Genomic DNA, 21367 nt, shown 5'->3' with positions numbered 1-21367 from the left:
AGGACTTAAATTTACCGATTAATGAGCTCAAATATGCCAGCATTCAAAATCTGTTTTAATCAAAGGTAGCTTAAAAATCATTAAGTAAAGGGGTTCCTCAAAAGGAATTAAGCCACTTAGGTCATCTAGAATACGTTTTAATAACACACCATTCTTGTTGAGCAGAGGTTAGCAATGAGAATGCAGATTTTTACCAAAAGGTCGGGATGTATTTTGGACTAGGGCTTTAGTAGACTACGAACAGACTAGTGGGATTCGGTTGGCCAGAAACCTCAAAGATGGTTCTTAAAGGAATGATAAAAATAAATAAATTGAAAAACCAAGAAACAGTTCAGCATATGCACTGCATTGGCTTGGAAAGAATTATTGCTAAATGATACCTGCATACGCAGCCTTATCGTTCTAATTCATGGGTAAAAGATTTGGCTCTGTGTAAAGGACAGGATCAATGCTCGAGACCTCGTTGATCCACCACAATGGTCTAAAGATACGAGAGGTTGAGTAAATTACCTAGTAACCATCGATTGAGACATAGAGGTTTCTAAAGCTGATGAGCTTAATGCACTGGAGGTTACTTGAGTTTCTTTCTGGGGTTTCCTTTAGTTATACTCTTTTGTAGCAAGAGTGCAACTGCTATGCATCTAAATATTGTTCACCAACTAGTACACGTTTGTCTTAATGTTAATTAGAGTGACATTTTGTTGCACAAATTATGGTAAAAATTAAAACTTTTAGAAAAAAGATTTACAGTTAAAGTGCATTTTTCATGTCAAAGGACAGAGCGAGCGGGTTCAAATGTTTCATTACAGGAGACCAGGAAGTCAGAAGGTAAAATAACAAGCACTGAAAATGCAATAGGTCCCGCCTTTGATGAAGTTAAAGCCATTTGCTTTGCTAATGGTATTGTATGACAAAGCAAATGGTTTTAACTTAATGAAAGGCGAGACCCATTGCATTTCTAATGCTCGTTTTTTATTGCTATGGTAGAGAGGAGGAGAGGGAAGACAGGGGGAGTAGGGCAAGAGGGGGGAAAAGCAATATGATGCAGCCAGCATCATAGCGCTTTACTTGTTATGGCATGTGAGGGGCCAACATGAACAACTGAGGGAAGGCGCGTTCGCAAACAGAGGAAAAAAGAATGCGTGGAGTGGGGGTAAACCCAAACGACTAAAGGTGGGACCACGAGTGGGGGCAGGCAGATGAACCGGAGAGCTACACAAATGAGGAGAAGTACACAAAGGAGCTAGTTGAAACAGATGCACTCTGATGGAGTGCTTGGAGTCAAAGATTTTTTTAAAGCACATAAAATGCAATGGAAGGACACAAGTAATGTGTTAATGCTACAAGGCAGAGTCAAACAAAGACTGAAATCTCCCGGGCATCCCATATGACTTTAAAACACACAAAACGTTTCGTTAGTCCGGTCCTCTGGCCTTATTTACTTACAGGTAAGGAAAAAGAGTTCTCCTAATTCCTACTTTTCTAGCACATGCAAATTCATCCACAGCATAGCGCGAGCTGCTCAAGGTGCCTGTACTTATGCAAAATACCCGAGCGCTTCGAGGCTGTGAAAGTGAACGTTGATGTTAATCTCGGATGCCTCCAATAGACAGACAGAGGCAGCATTCAGTGCGTGCCCGGCAGCATTAGTTTCCTATGCGAGCTGCCCATTCTGCAAAAAGTCACAGGGTGAGATCTGCAGGATCGGAGGTGAGCGCGGGCCCGCTCCTTTATACGCAGCTGTGGTCTTCAGACGTATGAATGGGACCTCTGTTGAGTTTTAGCAGGAAGAACGAGGCTGTGGGAGATCATGTTTGGAAAGGGGAAACGCACGGCTGTCTCCTGAACTCCAACACGACACACTGAGGGTCCAAATGCAGAAAAGAGGAGCCTCGTGCTCTCGCTCACCCGAGCCCCGAAAGCGGTGAAACTTTGCATAAGGATAATAACTAATAACAATAACAGTATATTAAATATTCCTGTATGCTTCCGTGGGGCCTTCTGAAGCAGTAATACTCCACTGCTTACTGGCAACTCTGAAATAAACGAACATATGTCAGCGCTTAGAAGCTACCGGAAGGAGCCATCAGGCGCTTTGCAGCACACCTAAAATATGTATGATGGCGGGGAGCTATTGAATTGACTTTTTTGCCAATCTGAGTGTGCAATATGCGAGTGTGTGGCAGGGCAGAGTGAGACAGGATTAGGGGGTTTATATTACAAGAAAGCCATTGTAACACACATTAGAAAACTTATGAGGTATTAGAAAAAAGAGAGGAAGAGATGAAGGGGGAAGAGGAGGGAAAGCGGATTAGGGGGGGTAGTGAAGGGATAGGTGAGGGAGGCAGACCTTCTGGGTAGGAACTTGAGAAGCTAAAGTGTAAACGAGAGAGGGTTGGCAGAGAGACAAATGTGAAATAAGTGTATGAGACGGAGAAGTAAAGAGAATTAAAGAGGAGGGGAAGAGTTGCTGGTAGAGAGGGGTTAAAACAGAGAAAATGGGATCTAAGAAATGGGAAAAGAGAAGGAAGGCGGAGAGTCAACATTGAAGGTAGTTGGAGAGGAGACGTGTAGAAAAGAGGGGTGGGGCAGTGAAAATGAAACCCGGGTAGAGTTACAGTGGAGGGGTAAGAGGACAAGCAGGATTTGAAGGAAAGGAAATGATCAGGTGAGAGGTGGGTAGCAAAAGACAAGAGGGAAAGTGAAGGGTTGACATAACAAGAAATGGAGTAGAGGGGGTAGAGGAAGGAGACATGATGGAGAGAGGTCAAATGAAGGGCAGGTGGAAGAAAGGGCGATAAAACGAGAGAGCAAAATGAACACTGGGGCGGGTACAGGAGGGAGGTGGTATGGAGGGCTGAATACGAGAGCCAGTGAGAGTAAAGAGGAGACAGAAAAGGGAGAGAGAGGCGAAGGGGGAAGTAGAGAGTGAGAGAGCGGCGGATAGGGAAGGGGTGGAAAGCAGGGGTGACGTAGAGGGCAAGCAGAGAAGACAAGATGAAGAGGGTGGTGGATTCAGTGAGGGGGTGGATTCAGTAAATGCGAGAGTCAAGATGAGAGGAAGGTGGACAGGGTGGGGAGAGGTGGCTTAGCCGAGGAGGGACGAGAGAAGAAAGGTGTAGAAGAGAGGTGGGCTAGTCGGAAAAAAAGGGGTTGATGAGACAGGGCGAGGTGAATGAGGGGGAAAGTTCAGTTGATAGACAGGTCAGAGGGCAGCTGAGTTTGGGAGTGAGAGTGGTGGAGCAGAGGAGGAGAGGCAGGTCCATCTAGGCCACGGGAAGAGTGGACGAGAGTGAGCAGAGAGGAGTAAAGGAAGGAAGTATGCTGACGAGGGAGAGTGCAGGACAGTGAGGCTTATAGAGGGAAGGAGAAGAGGGAACACATGAAGAGGAGGGCTGAGGATAGTGGTGATGAAAGGGAGGATAAAAACATTGGAACTCTCTGAAAAGAGGACAGCAGGGGAAAGGAGGAAGCGTCGATGGGGAAAGGAGGAAGCGTCGATGGGTAGCGAGGGGACGGGCTAATGCAGGGGGGGGGAGAATAGTGGAGGAGAAGGCGGGATGGTAAGTGAGGTAGGAAAAAGTTGAAAGAAAGGCGGGCGGGAGAGGGAACAGACCTGGTGCAAATCACGAGAAGGGAAGGGGGAGAAGAGCTGGGTAAAGGAGATGAAAGGATGGGGAGGGAAACAAAGGAAATGACAGTAAGGGTGTCTAGTCAGGAGAAGGTGCAAGGGCGGTAGTGGAGGAGTAGGGAGACACGACAGAGGAGACAGTGGAAGGCAAAAGTGCATTAGAGAGGAAAGAAGTGGGGGAGTGTCAAACTCCAATACCTTCTATCACATCCCTCTCTATTTAAAACCAATTAAAAAACCTTCCCACAGCACAAATTATGTTGTTAAAACATTACAAGTCGTATCGCATCCATCCTAGACTCAATCACATATTTCTTAAAAAAATAGTTTTGAAAAGCTACGTCCAAAAGATAGAGTATAAACAATCCATTAATACATGTACTTGAGAACAAGGGACACCTAAACCACAATTACAGTTCCGGTTACATCTAGCATATTTAACTTTCTTTCTGCCAGCTCAAAAGGTGGATGAGACCCAGACTGAAACTTTGGAACTGCCGGGTTCGGGATATTGGACACGTAAGGAAATGAGGTGGCATTTTCCCTGGAGTCTCTAAGGAGGATGGTAGACTTCTTAGCACTCAGTCCACCACCCCAACCCCCTCAACAGGAGAGCCTCCCTGTCCTCTTAGGCACTGTTCCCCACGGGCTGCACTCACCCGATGCTTCGCTTGCAGTCCGCCTGATGCCGGCTGAACTGGTCTCAGCACGGGACCCCGGTGCGAGACGGGCGTTGGCCGGGGCGTAGGCTAATACTCCTGCATGGGGGTGTGCTCGCTTCCTCAGCTGCCGTTCCTGCTCTCAGCGCCTCCGGCACATCGGCGAGCATCCGAGACGGCCATGGGCATACGTAACTCACAACATGGCGAAGAAGAGGCCGCATGAACAGGGAGGAAGGACTACACCGGGGCTTCATGGTTTACAGCAGAGGGACAACCCAGTGCACTGGGAAAGAGGATGAGCAACAGCACGAAGGGCTTAGAGGAAGGTTTAACGCAGCACGCAAAGAAAAGACAAGGGATGACTATTTCCGACACAAAGCCAACAAACGCTCGCCATGACATTTTTTTTCCCTTTTTCTGCCGTCCCAGGCCTCGCCTGCTAAAAGGTTACTTATCTTTATGGGGCCATGTGTTTGGCCCCATAAAGATAAGAAACCTTTTACGCCAGCAGGAAGCCAGACGAGCCAGTCCAACTGGGACAGCTCTAAAAGAGAAAAGTATACGTCACTGGAAGCTCTTTTCCAATGGCTGGCCACCGTTTCGCATACACGGTGACACCAGCCAATGGAAAAGAGGGCGGGGCTTAAACCCCGCTAGTGAAAGCTACCCTAAATCACCAAATCTCGCAAGCGAGACTGCGCATGTCTGCGCAGCATACGCTAGCCGAGACCTAAAAATAGTAGGGACTGTAAGTCGATTTAAAAAAAAAAAAAGGCATAAAATCACTAAAAATACAAATGCAGCAAACAAGTAATACACTGAAAGAACAAGAAGGAAATAAACTGACGGGGGAAAAAAAAAACAACTAGACAGAAGAACAGGGAAAAGGATAAAGCAAGATTTTTTTGGTAAAAAGGTATTTGAAGTAATAAAGTGAAAGTTAGAAACAAATCACTTTTTGAAATGAAGAATTTCAAAATTGGAGGTATTTTCATACAAATCGCTTGGCTTGGAAGGGTCCAATACTGTTGAAGATCATATCGAGACTTCGAGGGAGCAACCCTCCATCCCCAGGGGAGCCAGTCATCGTATGAGTTTTTCCGCTGCCGGTTACACCATAAGTGAAAAGAATTCCTGGAAGCAGAAAAGAAAAACAGGATTAGAGTGAGTACTGCTCTTGGACCATTCACAAATGGGTAGGTCAGAAATCACGGTTTCAGATATGCATGTTTTCAATGCAAAAATGCCCATTAATATATGTTCTGGAAACCTGTGCCTGGGCAGATTTTTACGAACCTGAAAGAAAAACCCTTGATGCAGACCACAATATGAAGAATTCCAGGGTAAAAGACATCACTGCAGATATTAATAAATGTGTGTTTTACTCCAAGTTTATTCAATGTAATTCTACACGGAAATATTCAGCCACATTTCAGTAACTGAACAATCAGAACATTGGTCTATAGGTTTTTTCCCACAGCCAAGACACACATATAATTTGTCCTTGGGAAATGCAACTTTGTCTTCTTGTGGGTTGCTACCAATACACTTTGCCCCACTAAATAAGGTCCATACCTTGCCACAAGCTTCCTTTACAACTTTCCCAAACACACTTACCTCAGATTACCATTACCAAGCTGATTGGCAGTCTGTTAAGACTTCTTTACAATCTATTGTTCTTAGTTTTCAAAGCCATAATTGTCTCAATCCTGAACTAACTGCCTTGAATCCTAAGGCAGTATGTCAGAACTCCAATTTGCCCCCAGTTAACAATCTTGTGCTGAAAGGCAGACATCAACGTTCAGCATCTAGATTCGATTTCTTCTATCTACTTGGACCCCGCTGAAACTTAGGCTTCTCAAAAAGGAACTACACTCATCTTACTTCCACGCCTAATGCGACACATTAAATACCTACATAAAAATATAATTGATTGTACTTCCTGTCTTTGTTAAGCATCCACCACCTAGGAAATACAGAAGAGATTTTTTTTTTTTTTTTTTTTTTTAAATACCCTGCATGTCAACCGTTTACTCAACAGGATGTTTGACACAAGATGCACTGGGCGACTTCAACCTCTGTACAGGAACTATGTAAGAGGTCCTCCAACATTTCATGGGAATTCTTCTGTTGGAGAAGCCTTAAATCGAGATTTGACTATCTCCAGTGAGTGAAAGTGTGTTGAGAATAGTACCAGGTTCATTTTGAAGCACCGGCCGCGGCATGGTCTAGAGTTAGATGCCGGCTTAGGCTGGATAGAAGTTATAAGAGAGGAGAGCACTCCTGTGGTTATTGATTAAACTGTTTTATACTGCAATTTTTGACATCGGTGCAACAGTTATGTAGAAGTATGTCCCCTTCTACCGAGGAAAAACTGAGTTATTGACAGGATGAGAACCTGTATATAGCTGTGCACTGTTCACAACGCGCCTGCTGGCACTGTGTGGTTGTTTAACAAGTTGTACATTTATTTTTCAACGTTACAACTTGTAATTTGTGAAAAAACATGACATTCTGTACATAACAATATATCAGTAATGTTTGACAATGAACAATACGGTTAGTATTATCATCATAAACAACTGTAGTAATTGTCATCTATAAGGTTTTCATTCACATAGCTCAATAAAGTTGTTTGACATTAACAGATTCGCGTTAATATGTAGGTCAATGCCCAATGCATTTCGGAACCTTGTGGTTCCTTCGTCAGGGGCCGATCTGAAATTAAAGTAAAGAAATGTCTGAATGAGTAATTACTTCGGGCTCAATCTTAGTGTACTTGTGCTGCCCAGACATAGATGTGTGTTACCTGTATGAGTGTTCTTATGTAGTGCGCTCTGGAAATAACAAGAAGTAAAAAAAGAGTCAGATAAAACTTTAAGGGTTTTGGTGTTGGCGAATAATGCGAGTGCGGTTTGCGCCAGGCAACCGGGCTTACCTGAAGGGATGTAAACGTGTGTCTCAGAGGAGAAAAAAAGGGAACTAAACTCAGCTCGTGCTGTATTGTATGCAACAGATTTTATAAGTTGCGGACAGACTAGCAGTGAAAAGTCTAAAGATGCTGAGGCTTACCTCAAAATAGAGGTTCGTGTAGAACTGTGAAAACAAGAACGGAAAAGAAAACCGTCATTAAAATAGTTGGCGTAAGGTAATGACATGCTAAAATGCTAAAATACCAGAGCTCAATCTTTCGTGCTGGGGAAAAGCCTTACCGATTAGTCGATCAGTGATGAGGTCAACAGCAGTGCACCACAATGGAGGAAACGAGTGTGGGTCACCGGGATGTTCGCGTTTAAACGTAAGCGTATAACCGGAACTGCCGAATTCTAACAAGATCTAAAAGACGGACTGCACTACTCAGTGAATGTCCTGGTATCAGTAGGCGCCATCTTGGAACAATCATATGTAATCGGTAACGTTAAAGCCAGACATGGAAAAACCATAAAGCGAAGCATGCTGTGCGATGAAGACGCATAGCGTGCCGGATTGGGATCAAAGTGACTTTAAGTACGTAGAAATGAACTGAAAAAGAATTAACAAAACCGAAAAAGTCGCATACGTGTATTAATGGATGCAATCGTTGTTAAAAGCTGTCAAGAATGTGGCATAACCATGAGATGAATACCTATTGGTTTATTGGGCTCTATAAACGGGTAAAAACGGAAGAAGACAATGTGAAAGAGGTTAAGAAAGTATCGTGAACAAGAATAGTGTATGTAAGACTGTCGGGTAGGTATATGATGAGCCGCATGGCCGCTTGTGTGATACTTGTGTGAATAGCCACACATGTCCTTATCGAGAATTACTTATCATGAACTGGCAATAAAATCTGTATGGTGGTGATTATGTATTGGCTTAGTCAGAAGGATACTTATGTAGTGCTAGTCTGAACAGGTGTTGAGAACATGGTCGGTCATGCTACCCCCAGGATGGGTTAAACCTGTGCCATGTGGCAAGATTGGAGTTTAAATGAAACATGACATATCAAGCCTGTCATTCATCCCTTTTGGGAGCATTGTGTCTAGGTATTTGATCCAGTATACCTCTCTCTGCAAGAGTTTGAGGTGAGTGTTTACTCCGTTTTGTGGCATAATATGTTCTATAATTTGGAACCTGAGTTGGGATATTGAATGACCTGCCTCATTCCAATGTTGAGCCAAAGGAGAATTTTTGTTCTTAGTCCTGATCCGGCTCTTGTGCTCTGTGAGACGTACTTTAACTTTCCGTTCGGTTTTTCCCACATACCGTTTGCCACATGGGCATTTGATTCCATATATGACGTTGGTGGTATTGCAATCACTGGTGTGTCTGAGTAAAACGGCTTTGCCTGTAGTTGGATGTGCGATGGTATTGCCCAAGATGATATTGTTGCAATGTGAACAATTTTGGCATTTCATGGTACCTTTGTGGATAGTTTTGTTTTTTGATCTTCTAGTGGATGTGATGAGTTCCCGGACGTTTTGGCCTCTAGTATAGGCGTGCATAGGTGGTTGTTGAAAATGTTATTAAACTCCGGTTCATTGGATAGAAGTTCCCATTGTGTGTTGATTATCTTTTTTATGGCTCTGGAGCTCGTAGAGAATTTGGAAATGAATACTATGTTGGTTTTATTTTGAGGCTTAGTTGTTGTGAGTAGATCCCTGCGTGATTTTTGCATAGCTCTTTGCTCACATGCTTGTAGTATTATTGTGGGGTAACCTCGTTGTTGATATTTATCCTTGTACTCAGTGATTTTGGCTGTGCAGTCCTGTGTGTCTGAACAAATGCGTTTGATCCTGATAAATTGTGAGTAAGGAAGATTATTGATGAGGTCGCTGGGATGAAAGCTTGAGTGTAGTAGTGCATTGTTTCGATCCGTGGGTTTAGTGTAGACTGTGGTTATTAGACCATTTCTTGCAGGATTTTTAGTGATGTTGACATCCAAATATTGAATAGTTTTTGTGTGAATTTTATGGGTGAATTGGATCCTAGAACGAGGTTACCCCACAAAAATACTACAAGCATGTGAGCAAAGAGCTAAGCAAAAATCACGCAGGGATCTCCTTTGCAAAGTGAAATTTACAATTCAAATTGAGGACATCAGAGCAACAGTACAACGTCCACTCTTACCATAGTTGTAGTGGGTATGTCATTCTAATCAAGTTGCCCAAATTATCTCTTCCCCATTGTTCACGTGCTGTACATTATGCTTCTAACAACAAGTGATAGGACCATATTAACCTCAACCCCTCCCCACCCAGATGCTCTCAATGCATTTAAATGCTGGATTCGCCCTTCAAAAGGGATTCACTTCAAACAACTTTCCTATCGCTTCATTAAATAATAATTTCAGACAGCTCTCAAAATTCATCATCATAAATGATGCCAGAGATGTCACTGCTTAAAATGAAGACCACTATGGGAACTCAGAGGTTACTGAGCTCAGATTATAACAAGTGCCTTTTACTACAGGTGCCCTGGGCCTTTCCTTTACTACCCAGTCCAAAATTGAGCACCAAGTTCATCCCGTTAGCACTTGACCCACAGGGTAGCTACACCAAGCAGGCCAAAGCATACCCAGGGAAGTACTGTGGAACAGAAACTTAAAACTCAAAGAAACATAGTACCAATCAATAAAAAGATGCCCGCCCAGCGTATTTACATAAAAGAAAGAGTACTTTACATTCAGCACTGTACAATACATACAAAATCAGAGGGCAGAAATATGAACACAGATGTCAGAATACCAATGTGAAAAGGAAGCTAACTAGTATTAGCCTCAGCGGGTAAAGTACTGAATCAAAATACAGTCACAACAAGATAGGACACAATGTCCTCTGGGATAACGGAGGTACTGGCTCACTTAAGGGGCCCTCTGAGTTTTGAAAGACCACAAAAAAAAAAAATGAAAATGTCTAATCTGCAAGGTCCTCTGCTTAAGTACAGACAGCGCAGAATCCAATTTTGGTCTTCAGTAATTAAGAAAGACTGAACTTAGGTCATACAAAATATGACTGGGATACACTTAAGCCATCTTATTCAGGGAAGTGATGAATGGGCTTTTACATTCTAGAAATACTGCACACAAAAAAAGTTTTACATTTCAGAAACAGTTCGAATTGGTAAAAATGTTATATGATCTCACCATTTTTCCCGTGAACAAGGTCTTCAACCAAGGGTTTTGCAACAACATCAAAAAGATCCTTCTGGGTCACCTGAGTTCCAAACACTCGCTTAAAGGAGTACTGCGTCTGCAAGAGAAGAAAAGGCAGTTATACAGATTTGACCACAACAATGTGGAGGAAACAATCTCTTCAGTCAATCATCAATGTAAATGTAGTTTTAAAGAACAGAGACAGTCACATCCTTCTGTAGCTCTCACACACAGCACCATTAACTTTCTCCACTAAAGGACCTGCATTCACATAACCCCATGATCGCAAAATGTTTAAAGTGCTCTTCTAAATGGAGAGTACAGCTGCAGTGTTTGGGAGCTGCAAGTTCTAGAGCTAAAGGGCTCGAGGATGTAGGTTTAAAAAATAGCAAAGGGATAGACCACCACTTTACTTCAAAGTAAAGACAGAGTTTTTAGATACCATCAAAGCCATGTGCAGTTCATTTCCAGGGCATTCACAGGCTCCAAATATGGACCAGGTTTCACGCACAAGAGAAACCAAATTTTCACTGCTTAAAACAGTCACTGCACCTTTTCTGCATAACAAGCTTTAAAAAAGGCACACAGGATACGCAGCTCTCAAAAACAACATGCAGACCCACATGCTCCTGTATCAACAAGTACTGTACAGTAAACCACAAAACTGCATAATTTACCTCTTTGTACTCTCCATTGCGGTTCACTCTTGTCCCGTCAGGTGGGTGCAGCTGTACTGTGGTTTCATTGATCACCTCAATGCAGCACTCTTGGTCAGGGGGGCTGAGAGGGCGCACGCGGCAATACACCTGAGGTGAAAGGAGGCACTTTGATTAAAGGCTGTCTCATAGCAAATATGAGAACCAGAAATGAACAGATTTGATACAGAACTGCAAGCGAAACCCCTGCCCATGACTATCTGTAAGGCAAACTCAGCTATTGGCAGGTAGTGCTTGCTGCTCACATCCCATACTCCACCATACACACTCCATCCTGCATCACTTTGCTAATATAGCAAAAGCCAACAATCCATTATTAGAAAGGTTTTGAGAATCGTTATTGCAAGTTCAGGTTCTTGATTTGAAAACACTAATCACCCACTGTACTGGTGTTGCACCACAAAACTAGGTGTATCATGAAAACCAACAACTCCAGCAGAAAGAAATGTAAGCGTCATCCAAAAAATTAGCTTTTATTGCAAAATGTGATAAAAACTGAGTAAGCATACTCAAACAGGCGGATTAGTTGAGGTTAGGGTAAGGAGCAAGTAGGGCTTGCACGCTAATCGCAGCCTAGGCTGGTTTTGTTTCTAAGAGCAATAAGTAATCACATGAATCAATGCAAAATAAGGCATGCTACTTACACCCACTGGATCCTTTAAGTTGCTGTTGGATGATTTCTTCAATGGGGGACGTCTAGGGGTTTTTGTCCTTCTGGAGGAAAAACAAAAATGAAATTGCAGTGTGTAAAATGCCCATCAAGTATATACAGCGCAAATTATCTCACGGTTTGTCACTATGAGATACTGTGCTGCTCCTCTTAAACATTGTAGCCTTATAGCCCGCCGTAGCCGTTAAAGGCAGGCTCCAATGTTGATGGCCTGGGCTGAAGGCGAGGACCGTTAAGGGACAGGACTTCAATGGCCTGTAGAGCCCGCTATGGGCTTACAGGGCAGAATGTTCTAATTTGTAAAACAAAGGCCTCACGGAGTCGGAAGGGGCTGAATTCCCCTTGGGCTCTTTGAGGCCTTTGTTCACAGCTGTTTGAGTACTCAACATTTCTATGTTCTAATATCTGGTAAAGACACAGCTGCAGATTCCTTACCTTTGAATTTCCCTGGGGTCAGGCTGGATCCAGAAACCTTTGCGTGAGCAGTAGCTCTGTGCGCGGTCGGTTGTCTCCCAGAGCCATGAAGTCAACTGAGGCGTGTATTACAACAAGGGCACTGAAAAGGGAGCAACCCTAGCCCTATCAAATGAGTCCACAGATCGGGGAGGCATGGGTAGGTCTGTAAGGAATCTACAGCTATATACTGTCTACCAGATAATGCGTTTCCAAAGATAAGTATCTTGTTCATCTCATGGAGACTACTAGCTGCAGATTCCTTACCTTTGAATTCGATACCTACGTCATACCATCTGGTCGGTAGGCTGCGGCCAGATTTTCTACACTAAAAAGTCCTGCAGGACCGAATGGGCGAAATGCCCAGTCCTGCAGACCTCAATGTCCAGGCAGTAGTGTGTGGCAAACGTGTGGAGGGATGCCCATGTTGCTGCCTGGCAGATGTCCAGGACTGGGACACCCCAAGAGAACGACACAGTCACAGACTTCACCCTGGTAGAATAAGCTTTTAAGCCCTCAGGTGGCTGTTCCTTACCATATAATCCACAGAGTTGGTCGTCCACCTGGAACCCTTTTGTACGGTTAAGGTAGAATGACAACGCTCTTTTTGGTCCCAGGCGATGGAGACGCTTTGCTCGCAGAGGGATGCGGGGTAAGCAAAAAAATAAAAATAAAAAAATAAAGGAGGGTAGGCAGCATGATTGATTGACCCGGATGGAAAGGGGTCCTCACTTTTGGTAAGAAAGAAGCACGGGTGCGAAGCAACACCTTATCCACAAAAGTCATCAAGTAGGGAGGCTTGCTTGACAGAGTATGCAATTCACTCATTCTCCAGGCAGATGTTATTGCCACTAGAAAGGTTGTTTTGATGGTAAGCAGCTGGAGGGGACAATTATGTAACAGCTCGAAGGGATCACAATAGAAATGAGGACTAAATTAAGGTCCCACTGCAGTATGAATAGGCCGTAGGTGGAAACATATGTACATGCCCTTTAAAGAACCCATTTACAATAGGGGACTTGAATGATGAGAGTTGGTCCGCAGACTCAAGAAAAAAAAGAAGAGAGCAGAAAGATAGCAAAGAGTACCCAAAGCAGAGCTCTGTTGACTTGAGCCCCGTCATTTTTGACCTTCATAACACTGGGAAGAAAAGCATATAGGAGGCCTGAGCTCCAGCCTCTTTGGAAACTCCAGCACTCAATACTGCTGACATTGCACGTTCTCTACGGAGGCAAACAGATCCAACGAAGGCTCTCCCCACTGCTGAAAGAGACCATGTGCCACCTCAGACTGAAGTCACCCTTCGCGATCCGCTAGGCCTCGACAGCGGAGTTCATACATCCTGGCGTTTAGGGAACCTTGCAGGTGATGAACCACCACAATTATGCCCTGCTGTTCCAGTATTGTCCAGAGACGCAGGGCCTCTTGACAAAGGGTACATGAACCCCCCCCCCCCCCTCCACCCCCCTGCTTGTTGCAGTACCACATGGCAGTGGTGTGGTCCATGAACACCTGCACTAACTTCTCCTTGACAAAGGGAAGAAATGCTTTCAATGCTAGCCAGATCGCCCGAAGCTCCAACAAGTTGATGTGGAGCCTGATTCCGCCAGTGTCCCCCGATCTCCACCTCTCCCAGAAGGCTCCCCCATCCCAGGAGGGACGCATCTGTCACTACTGTGAGATCTGGTTAGGGAAGAGAGGGGGTCTGCCTCTGACCCAATCGCAATTGTCAACTACCACAGCAGATCTTTTGCAGTTCCCTCAGAGATCTGAAACATGTCGAAGAGAGTTCTGACGTTTTGCTCACTGGAACTTCAGGTCCCACTACAGAGCCTGCATACGCCATCAAGGGGGAGGGGATGCAGGAAGCCAAGAGTCCCAGCAGCCTCAAAGTCATTTACACCGAAATCCAAGACAGGGGCTGAAACATTAGTATCATACCCTGAAGTTCCTGGACTCACTGTTTGGGAGGATAAGCATGAAACTGCACTGTGACAAGAACAGCTCAGATGAAAGGGAGCGCCTGGTAAGGAGTCAGGTGTGACTTCGGCACATTGTAGAGAACCTCAGCAAATGCAGGAGATTTGCCGTAGTATGAAGGTGGAAGACGGCAGCCTGGGGCGAAGGCACCTTTAACAGCCAGTTGTAAAGATAGGTGGAAGACGGACATCCCTGATATGTGTAGATGAGCTGCAACTACCACCTTCACCTTGGTGAACACCTGAAGGGCGCTCATTAGGCCAAAAGGGAGCACAGTGAACTGTAGGTGTTCGTGGCCTACCTTGGACCGCAGACGCCTGTGGGCAGGCAGGATAGGGATGTGAAAATACACATCCTGCAAGTCCAACTCTACCACCCAGTCTCCTTGGCCTAGGGCAGACAAGACCTCAACCGTGAGCATCTTGAATTTCTTTTTGAGTATGAGGTGGACAGTCCGAAGGTCCAAAATGGGCCGCAACCCCTTGGTTAGCAACCACTGCCTACTTCTGAAATTGGAACCCTTTCCACAGCTTCCTTGACCATGAGAGATGTTTAACTTCCTCTCGGAGTAACACTAGATGATCCTCCGCCAGCCGTTCTGGAGTTGGCAGTAAAGGAGGAGGAAAAGAAAGGAAGAGAGTAGCCTTCTTGAATGATCTGAAAGGCTCGTTTGTCCAAAGTTGTGGACCTCCTTACAGAACCAAACTAGGAGCGCTTGGAGGGTGCTGCTGCTGGGGGCTGAGTGGCAGACAAATTCTGGCTACCATTCCATTGTGGTCGGATTGAACCACGTCCACGTCCTCGCACAATTTGGGAAGTCTGTGCAGGACGGTGGCTGGGATATGGCCGACACGGTTGGAAACCCTTTCCATTGCCGCCAAAGCTAGACTGGACTGGACACGAGATGCAACCATGAAGCCCGTGGATTTGGCTGTAGCACTAGATTCCTTATAGCGCTTTCTCTCCAAAAAGACGAGTTCCGTCAAAGAGCATGTCCAGGAGATTAGCCTGGATATCACCAGAGAAGCCAGATATTCTCAGCAGGCATGGTGGCGCAAGGCCACCATCGACGAATCATCTATGCCCGGCGAGTCAGTCATGTCTAGGCCACACCTGATGGTGAATTTTGCTGCATCTCTGCCATCCTTCACTGCCTGTGAGAGTACAGCCCAGGCCTCTTTCGGCACCTGTGGCAGCACTTGTGCAACAGTCTCTCAAAGGGCGTGGGAGAAACTGCCCAATGAGCATGCAGTATTCACCGACAGCAATGCCAGGCTGGTAGACGAAAACATTTTCTTCCCAAGTGTGTTCAGCCTCTTGAATTCCCCATCCAGAGGACCATAAGGGAACGTGCTATGTGACGTTGAAGCCGGATACACCAAGCTCTCAGGGGTGGGGTGGGGTGTGGCTGAGAAACTTGGGTCACCCGGCACTGGTTGCGTGCAATTGTACTATTCACAGGAGTTCCAGTGCGACGCTTGGACTACGTGACTAGAAGGACATCCATCAGTGCTTTATTAAAGGGCAATAGGGCTTCAGAGGTGGAAGCCCTAGACTGAAGCACTTCGGTCAAGAGATTAGTCCTGACCTGCACAGAGGGCAGCAACAGTCCAAGGACCTCCGACGCCCACTTAACCAGCTAGTGTGGATTTTTATTAGTGCATTACCCAGTAGACTAGCTCCTGGAAGAGACACTCCTTTTGGGAGTGATCCGACACTTATTTGAACATTACACAGGAGACAAGCTCCTGGAAGAGACATTTCCTTCGGGGAATGATCTAGAAGGTTATTAGAGCATTAATCAGAAGAACTTCTGGAAGGGACATGTCCTTTGAGTATTGTTCGTAGGTTTCCCGGTTAGACCCCCGAGAGCCAGTACAGGAATAGTGACGGGACTGGGTCACAAGTGTGTGAAGTCTGACATGGTAAAGATACAGTCAATCGATCGGAGCTGGCAAGCCGTACTCTGAATAAGTCATAGGCCCGACTCCAAAGATCCTAAATTTAAAAAATCTGGAAGGAATCTTTAAAGGAGGAATGGTCAAGGCATTGGCATCAGTTGGTGAGTGACAGGCAATGGGACAGCGAATCGCTGGTGTCAATTGACTTTGCCCGAAGCATGGCAAGTCCCTTGGTTGTGAATCCGAAAAGCGCATGAGGCGTAAGTAGATATTCCTCAATGCATAATTCATAATGGGCAGATCGTAGCGAAGTGGCAGGGTTCCCAGCAGGTTGTTGTACAGTTTAGTATAACCAAGGAAGACAGGCAGTAAGACCTGTACAATATTTTTGGTATTTCAGAATAAACCCCCTACGGTGTCTTGAAAGTGGGGAAATATGATTTCGGGTTTTTTTTTTTTTTTTTTAAAGCAGGGAGTCACAATAAAACTTCCAAAGAAAAGTCTAAAAATAGCTTCCCATGAGTGAGTCTGATAATTTGCCACAGCTGGTAACAGAGGAGATTGAATTAGAATTTATGTTTGTATAAGTCCATAAAGAACACCCATATATTAGCACTCAAGTTCATAGTTTGCCATTATATTAGAACCCCTTCTTGATGTATTCCTCAGATATTTATGATTCAGGAGTTTGAAATTTGACTGGGAGCCCACATCCTCGGGCACAGCAAATAGTTGTGTATATTCATGATTACATTTTAACATGCATTGAGTGAGGCAGAAATCCTCTTAGACCTCCCATAAATGCACCTGCCCTATATATAACTATGGATGACGTGCTACACAGACTATTGATAAATGTGCTTGATGTTCATCACTTTGGTCTCAAGGTGGTATTTGTGAAGTCAAGTAGCACTGCATAGGGCCAATATGTGTTTACCACTACTATAGGTTAGCAATATATTTAGTAAAGTAAACAGGTTCAAAAGGGCACAGTGAGCTAGCGAACTAGGGATAACATAGTTTTTTCCCCCCCAAACTTATTACACACAGAAAATACGTGCACATCCGTAGGGGATGATCGAGGCCCCTCTCCAACATAAGATAAAGACTTTCCCTTCAGACAAGAAGAGACACTAAAGTATTGTAAAAAATGGCGCACAGACACTAAGGGTCATGCTCAGCGATTGCCAAAGGACGGGTCATTTGACAAAGTCAAAACTGAACATACATCGACTTACATTTGCTCCAAGTATAACAAAAAGAAAAAAAAAGACAGACAAGGGAAGCCACCTGGTCATTGTGGCGGGAATTCCACTACATAAAATCAAATGTTACACCTACAGCACCCAAAGAGGCATACAGTCTTCAGAAAGGTCCTCTACCCCATTCTGCCAGCATTAGGGTACCAAGACCCAGTTAGAGTTCCACCTAAAGAGGAGAGACAAAAATTACAAGGAAACGAGGCACCTCTGGACCTCACCCCCGTGACTCCTTGGACTGGTGCAGAACCGGACCGAAGGGATATGCTTATAAATGAATTACGAATGCAAAAACAACAGTTGATGGACAGGATGCAGACCAATGTCATACATTCACCCCAGTACAGTGACCTGTGCCTAAATCCATCGTTTTTTGAATGAATTACAGCACACTGTTAGATAGGCAGAAGGCTCTAGAAGCCCTGCTACCCTTTGAGGACAATGGACTATGGGACATGTTGTTCTTAGGAAACATACAGCCGGAGTGAAACTCTCCTTGGGTGATGTCAAAAGCTTGTTAAGTTCATTGTTGGGAGATTACGTAAATACCATTTTTTGTCAGGGCGGATTCCCCCAAGTAACATTGATAAATACACAGTTTGACGGGTCTTCTTTTAAACAACATTCATCAATATATCTGTGATGCACTACAGCAAATATACCCAGACAGACTAGACATTGGAGTCCCTATTGCAGAGAGTATATATCGGCTGAAGACATTACAGAATTCATTACCAGAATGAAATAACGATGGTTATAGGAGGTAGGGTGTAACTGGGAAAATCCTGGAGGAAAAGTAATGCTATTATATAATGTATTGAAACGAGGACTTCCTACGGATATACAAGCAAGTCTAGACGGAGGGGTGGGAATTGAGGGTAGACCGTGGCCAGAAATAAAAGCCCACATAATACATTATTTTGAGTGAAAACGAGAAATCAGGCAGAAAGGGCCACAGCGATGTTGGTGCAACCAAAACTTTTAAACAAGCATTGGCATAGCCAATAGGTCTCGCTTTTGGGACCTTATAAGTATTTAGTTATGCAGCACAATATCCTTGGTGCAACAACATCAACCGTTGCATGGCTAAACACTAATAAGGTCCCAAAGGGTGAGACCTATTGGCTATGCCAATGCTTGTTTATATTGTGCTACGTGTTGCAGTTAATACTGAGGCAGAACTGATTAAGCCTTACTTTGTCTGGATGTATGTGCAACAGTCCGTGTTCTCTCAACATCTGGCGGCTTCCCTTTTCACTGCTGTAAGATGGCATATGTGATTACCTTGAAATTATTTGTAGAGTCTGGTTCTGTTAATATATTCTTTTGTTAATAAACATGTATACAGCTTTCGTTCACTATACGGTTTCTTGGTACTAGAGGTGATATCCTGAAGTATTGTAAAGTTTGAGAAGTGAGAGTTGTTTTTGAGAGCCATTCTGAAATTGCTTGAGGAATAAATGGAGCTTACTAAGGAGGCAGGGAATTCCAGTCATTGGATGCTTGCAGTCATTGGATGCTTGAAGAGATTACTCCACCCCCCTCGCCCAAGTTTACTCTTTTGAGCCTTTAGATATCAAGCCGATTAGCCCAGGAGGATTTCTGTAATCTGGTGGAAGAATGAGGAAGAAAATGAATAACCATAGAGCGCACTTTTAACAGTACACTTTTTAATGGAGGTCCACCTTTAATGGGAAGCCAATGAAGTAATGTAAGAAGAGGAATAACAGGACTCTTATCTACTGGATTTTTAAAACCAAGTAAACAACCTGTTTTGGAAGAACCTGGATAGACTGTAGGATGTAGTTTGTGAGACCCGAAATTGTCATGATCCAGCTGAGATCTAATAGTTGCATACCTTCTGCATCATTAAGAAAATGAATACTTTCTTTCCAACTTTAACATGTAAAAGCAGCAGGTAGAAATTAATGAGATAAAGCATCAAGGCAGAACACAGGATGGAATTTGAACGTTTTCTCTGCTTGTAGCACATTCGGTGGCTTGTGTTGTACGGAGTGTATGTACACAGGCTCAGCCTGCGTTGGAAGCCGGTTCAAAGTTTGCCTTTCTCTTTTGTCAAGTTAGATCTAAACGAACAGATACATTGTATGCAGGGCGATATGCAAGACGTGATGCCATCAAGGGATTTTTGTTGTAGCCCTATCCATGGGGGTCAAAGGGCAAATAATTTGTGAGTGTCCCATAGTTCCTGAATGGATTAAATGATTTAGTTAGTGCTCCCGATTTTATGGTACTTAATTTTGATACATCTCTCTGTATTTAGTTTTTTAAAAGCTCAGAGTACCCATGTATGAGAAATCAGTACGCTTGAATGAAAACCTAAAAGTTGTACTACACACATTTGTGCACATAATAAATTTTAAGCTTCATTTGTTAACCAATCTTTTTGATTTACTCCACAACTAGTTAATCTGCGCATCTATTGGTCTAGCAATCATTACTGACAGCATGAAGAATCCCTCAAAGAATTTTTGTTTCTACCCGTATTTGAAAATGAACGGAGACATGGAGAGATGTTTTCTATCTGTATTAATCTGTAAAAGTCTGTGAAAACGGAAAATGAGCTCCGAGTCCTAACAATACACGGACATTGCAATTCCTATAGAAAACCTTGTCTATCTTATCTAATATAAAACTCAATGTAACATTAAATAGGCATAGCTATTCATTCTAAAAATATTTCAACTTCCTGTGCAAAATATAACTGCCAACATCCAGTTCAGATCATTAGGTGGATAAACCATTTTTAACTCCCGTTTTCTGTATTTCTTTCCCTGAAAATGAATCCATCTCATGGTTGAGACAATTCTGGCAGCAGGTTTTATTTATTGTGCCACTGAACGTCACTGCTGAGCAACATGAATAGATCTTAACTTTCGAAACCACAAAGCTACCTTTTAGTGACTTGCATCAAAATATGTTTACATCTGGCACAAAAGTGTGTTTTATTTTTGCAACGCACATTTCACTTTTGTTCATCGTGTCTACAACCAGAAAAATCTTCCTTCGGAGTAGAGGGCATGTGATTAATAGGGGATAGAGGGAGAGTGCTGTTGTGACTACATGCTATAACAAGCATTGGCAGCAAACCACTGCGCGTGACACACGCAAAAAAGTGAAGCGTGGGAAAAAAAAAAAAATAGTAGACCAGGTGGGGGGGGGGGGGGCGGATATAAAACTACAACAACAAGCATCGCGGCACCGGCGCTTTACTTTTAACATTAAAAGTAAAGCGCGAGAGCCGCGATTATAGTAAAAGTAAAGAAATAGAAAAAAACATCTATTTCTATACTTTTGCGAAAATGAAAGTCATCACAGTGCTAATGACCCGTGAAAGACAGATGGCAGCCGGCTGCGCGCGTGAACGAAAGCGCTAGGCCAGCCAGTAGCACTTTGAAAACTCACCTACTAAATGTCTCGCAGAGCAGCGCATGTGCGCTGACTCGGCGAGACCTAAAAATCAAGTACAGAAGGGGCACTTGGTAGCAGCACCACAAATGGTCGTCACAACACCAGTGCAAGTACCAAGAGGGCAGCCAGTAAGTAACATGAGAACGGGACAAGGAGGGTGTAGGGTAACAGGGTAACAATGTTATTGTGTATGCGTATATGGGTAATTTTGCAACAGAATGTAGTGTGAAAAAGAACGATGGCCAAGTGCAGGGATGGATCGTTCTGCCAAGGCAAATGGTGCCGCAATAGATACAATGGGGTCCCCTACAACCCCCACAGGTATTACACCAGGTAGGATGGTGTCAGTTCTAGCACAAGAGGACCTGTGAGAGTAGGTCAGACCAGTTCCTGTAGCTACAGAGGTCTTTTGCATGACATATACGTTTTGATAGCGAATACACTAGTGCTATTGGGGAAGACAGTGCAAATACCAAACAGAACTATTGTTCATACCCGAGAGGTCTATGGATCCCATAGAAGAACCTTGT

At 44.0% G+C, this 21367-nt stretch overlaps 1 protein-coding gene across 9 annotated transcripts in view; it reads right to left on the bottom strand.

Moving 5' to 3' along the window:
• KIF23 (kinesin family member 23) overlaps positions 1–21367 on the bottom strand; it is a 186264-nt gene that overhangs the window by 127125 nt on the left and 37772 nt on the right. For all 9 annotated transcript variants that reach the window (XM_085644663.1, XM_085644661.1, XM_085644656.1 and 6 more), the window contains exons 2-5: positions 11787–11856; positions 11104–11232; positions 10418–10523; positions 5291–5427 (exon numbers count right to left, since the gene is read on the bottom strand). In XM_085644663.1, the coding sequence (XP_085500789.1) occupies positions 5291–5427; positions 10418–10523; positions 11104–11232; positions 11787–11856 (442 nt within the window). The remainder of the gene's footprint in view (positions 1–5290; positions 5428–10417; positions 10524–11103; positions 11233–11786; positions 11857–21367) is intronic.

The sequence above is a fragment of the Triturus cristatus genome, chromosome 3_1 (assembly GCF_964204655.1).
Source record: "Triturus cristatus chromosome 3_1, aTriCri1.1, whole genome shotgun sequence".
Lineage (NCBI taxonomy): Eukaryota > Metazoa > Chordata > Amphibia > Caudata > Salamandridae > Triturus > Triturus cristatus.
This window is presented reverse-complemented; position numbering and strand designations above follow the sequence as displayed.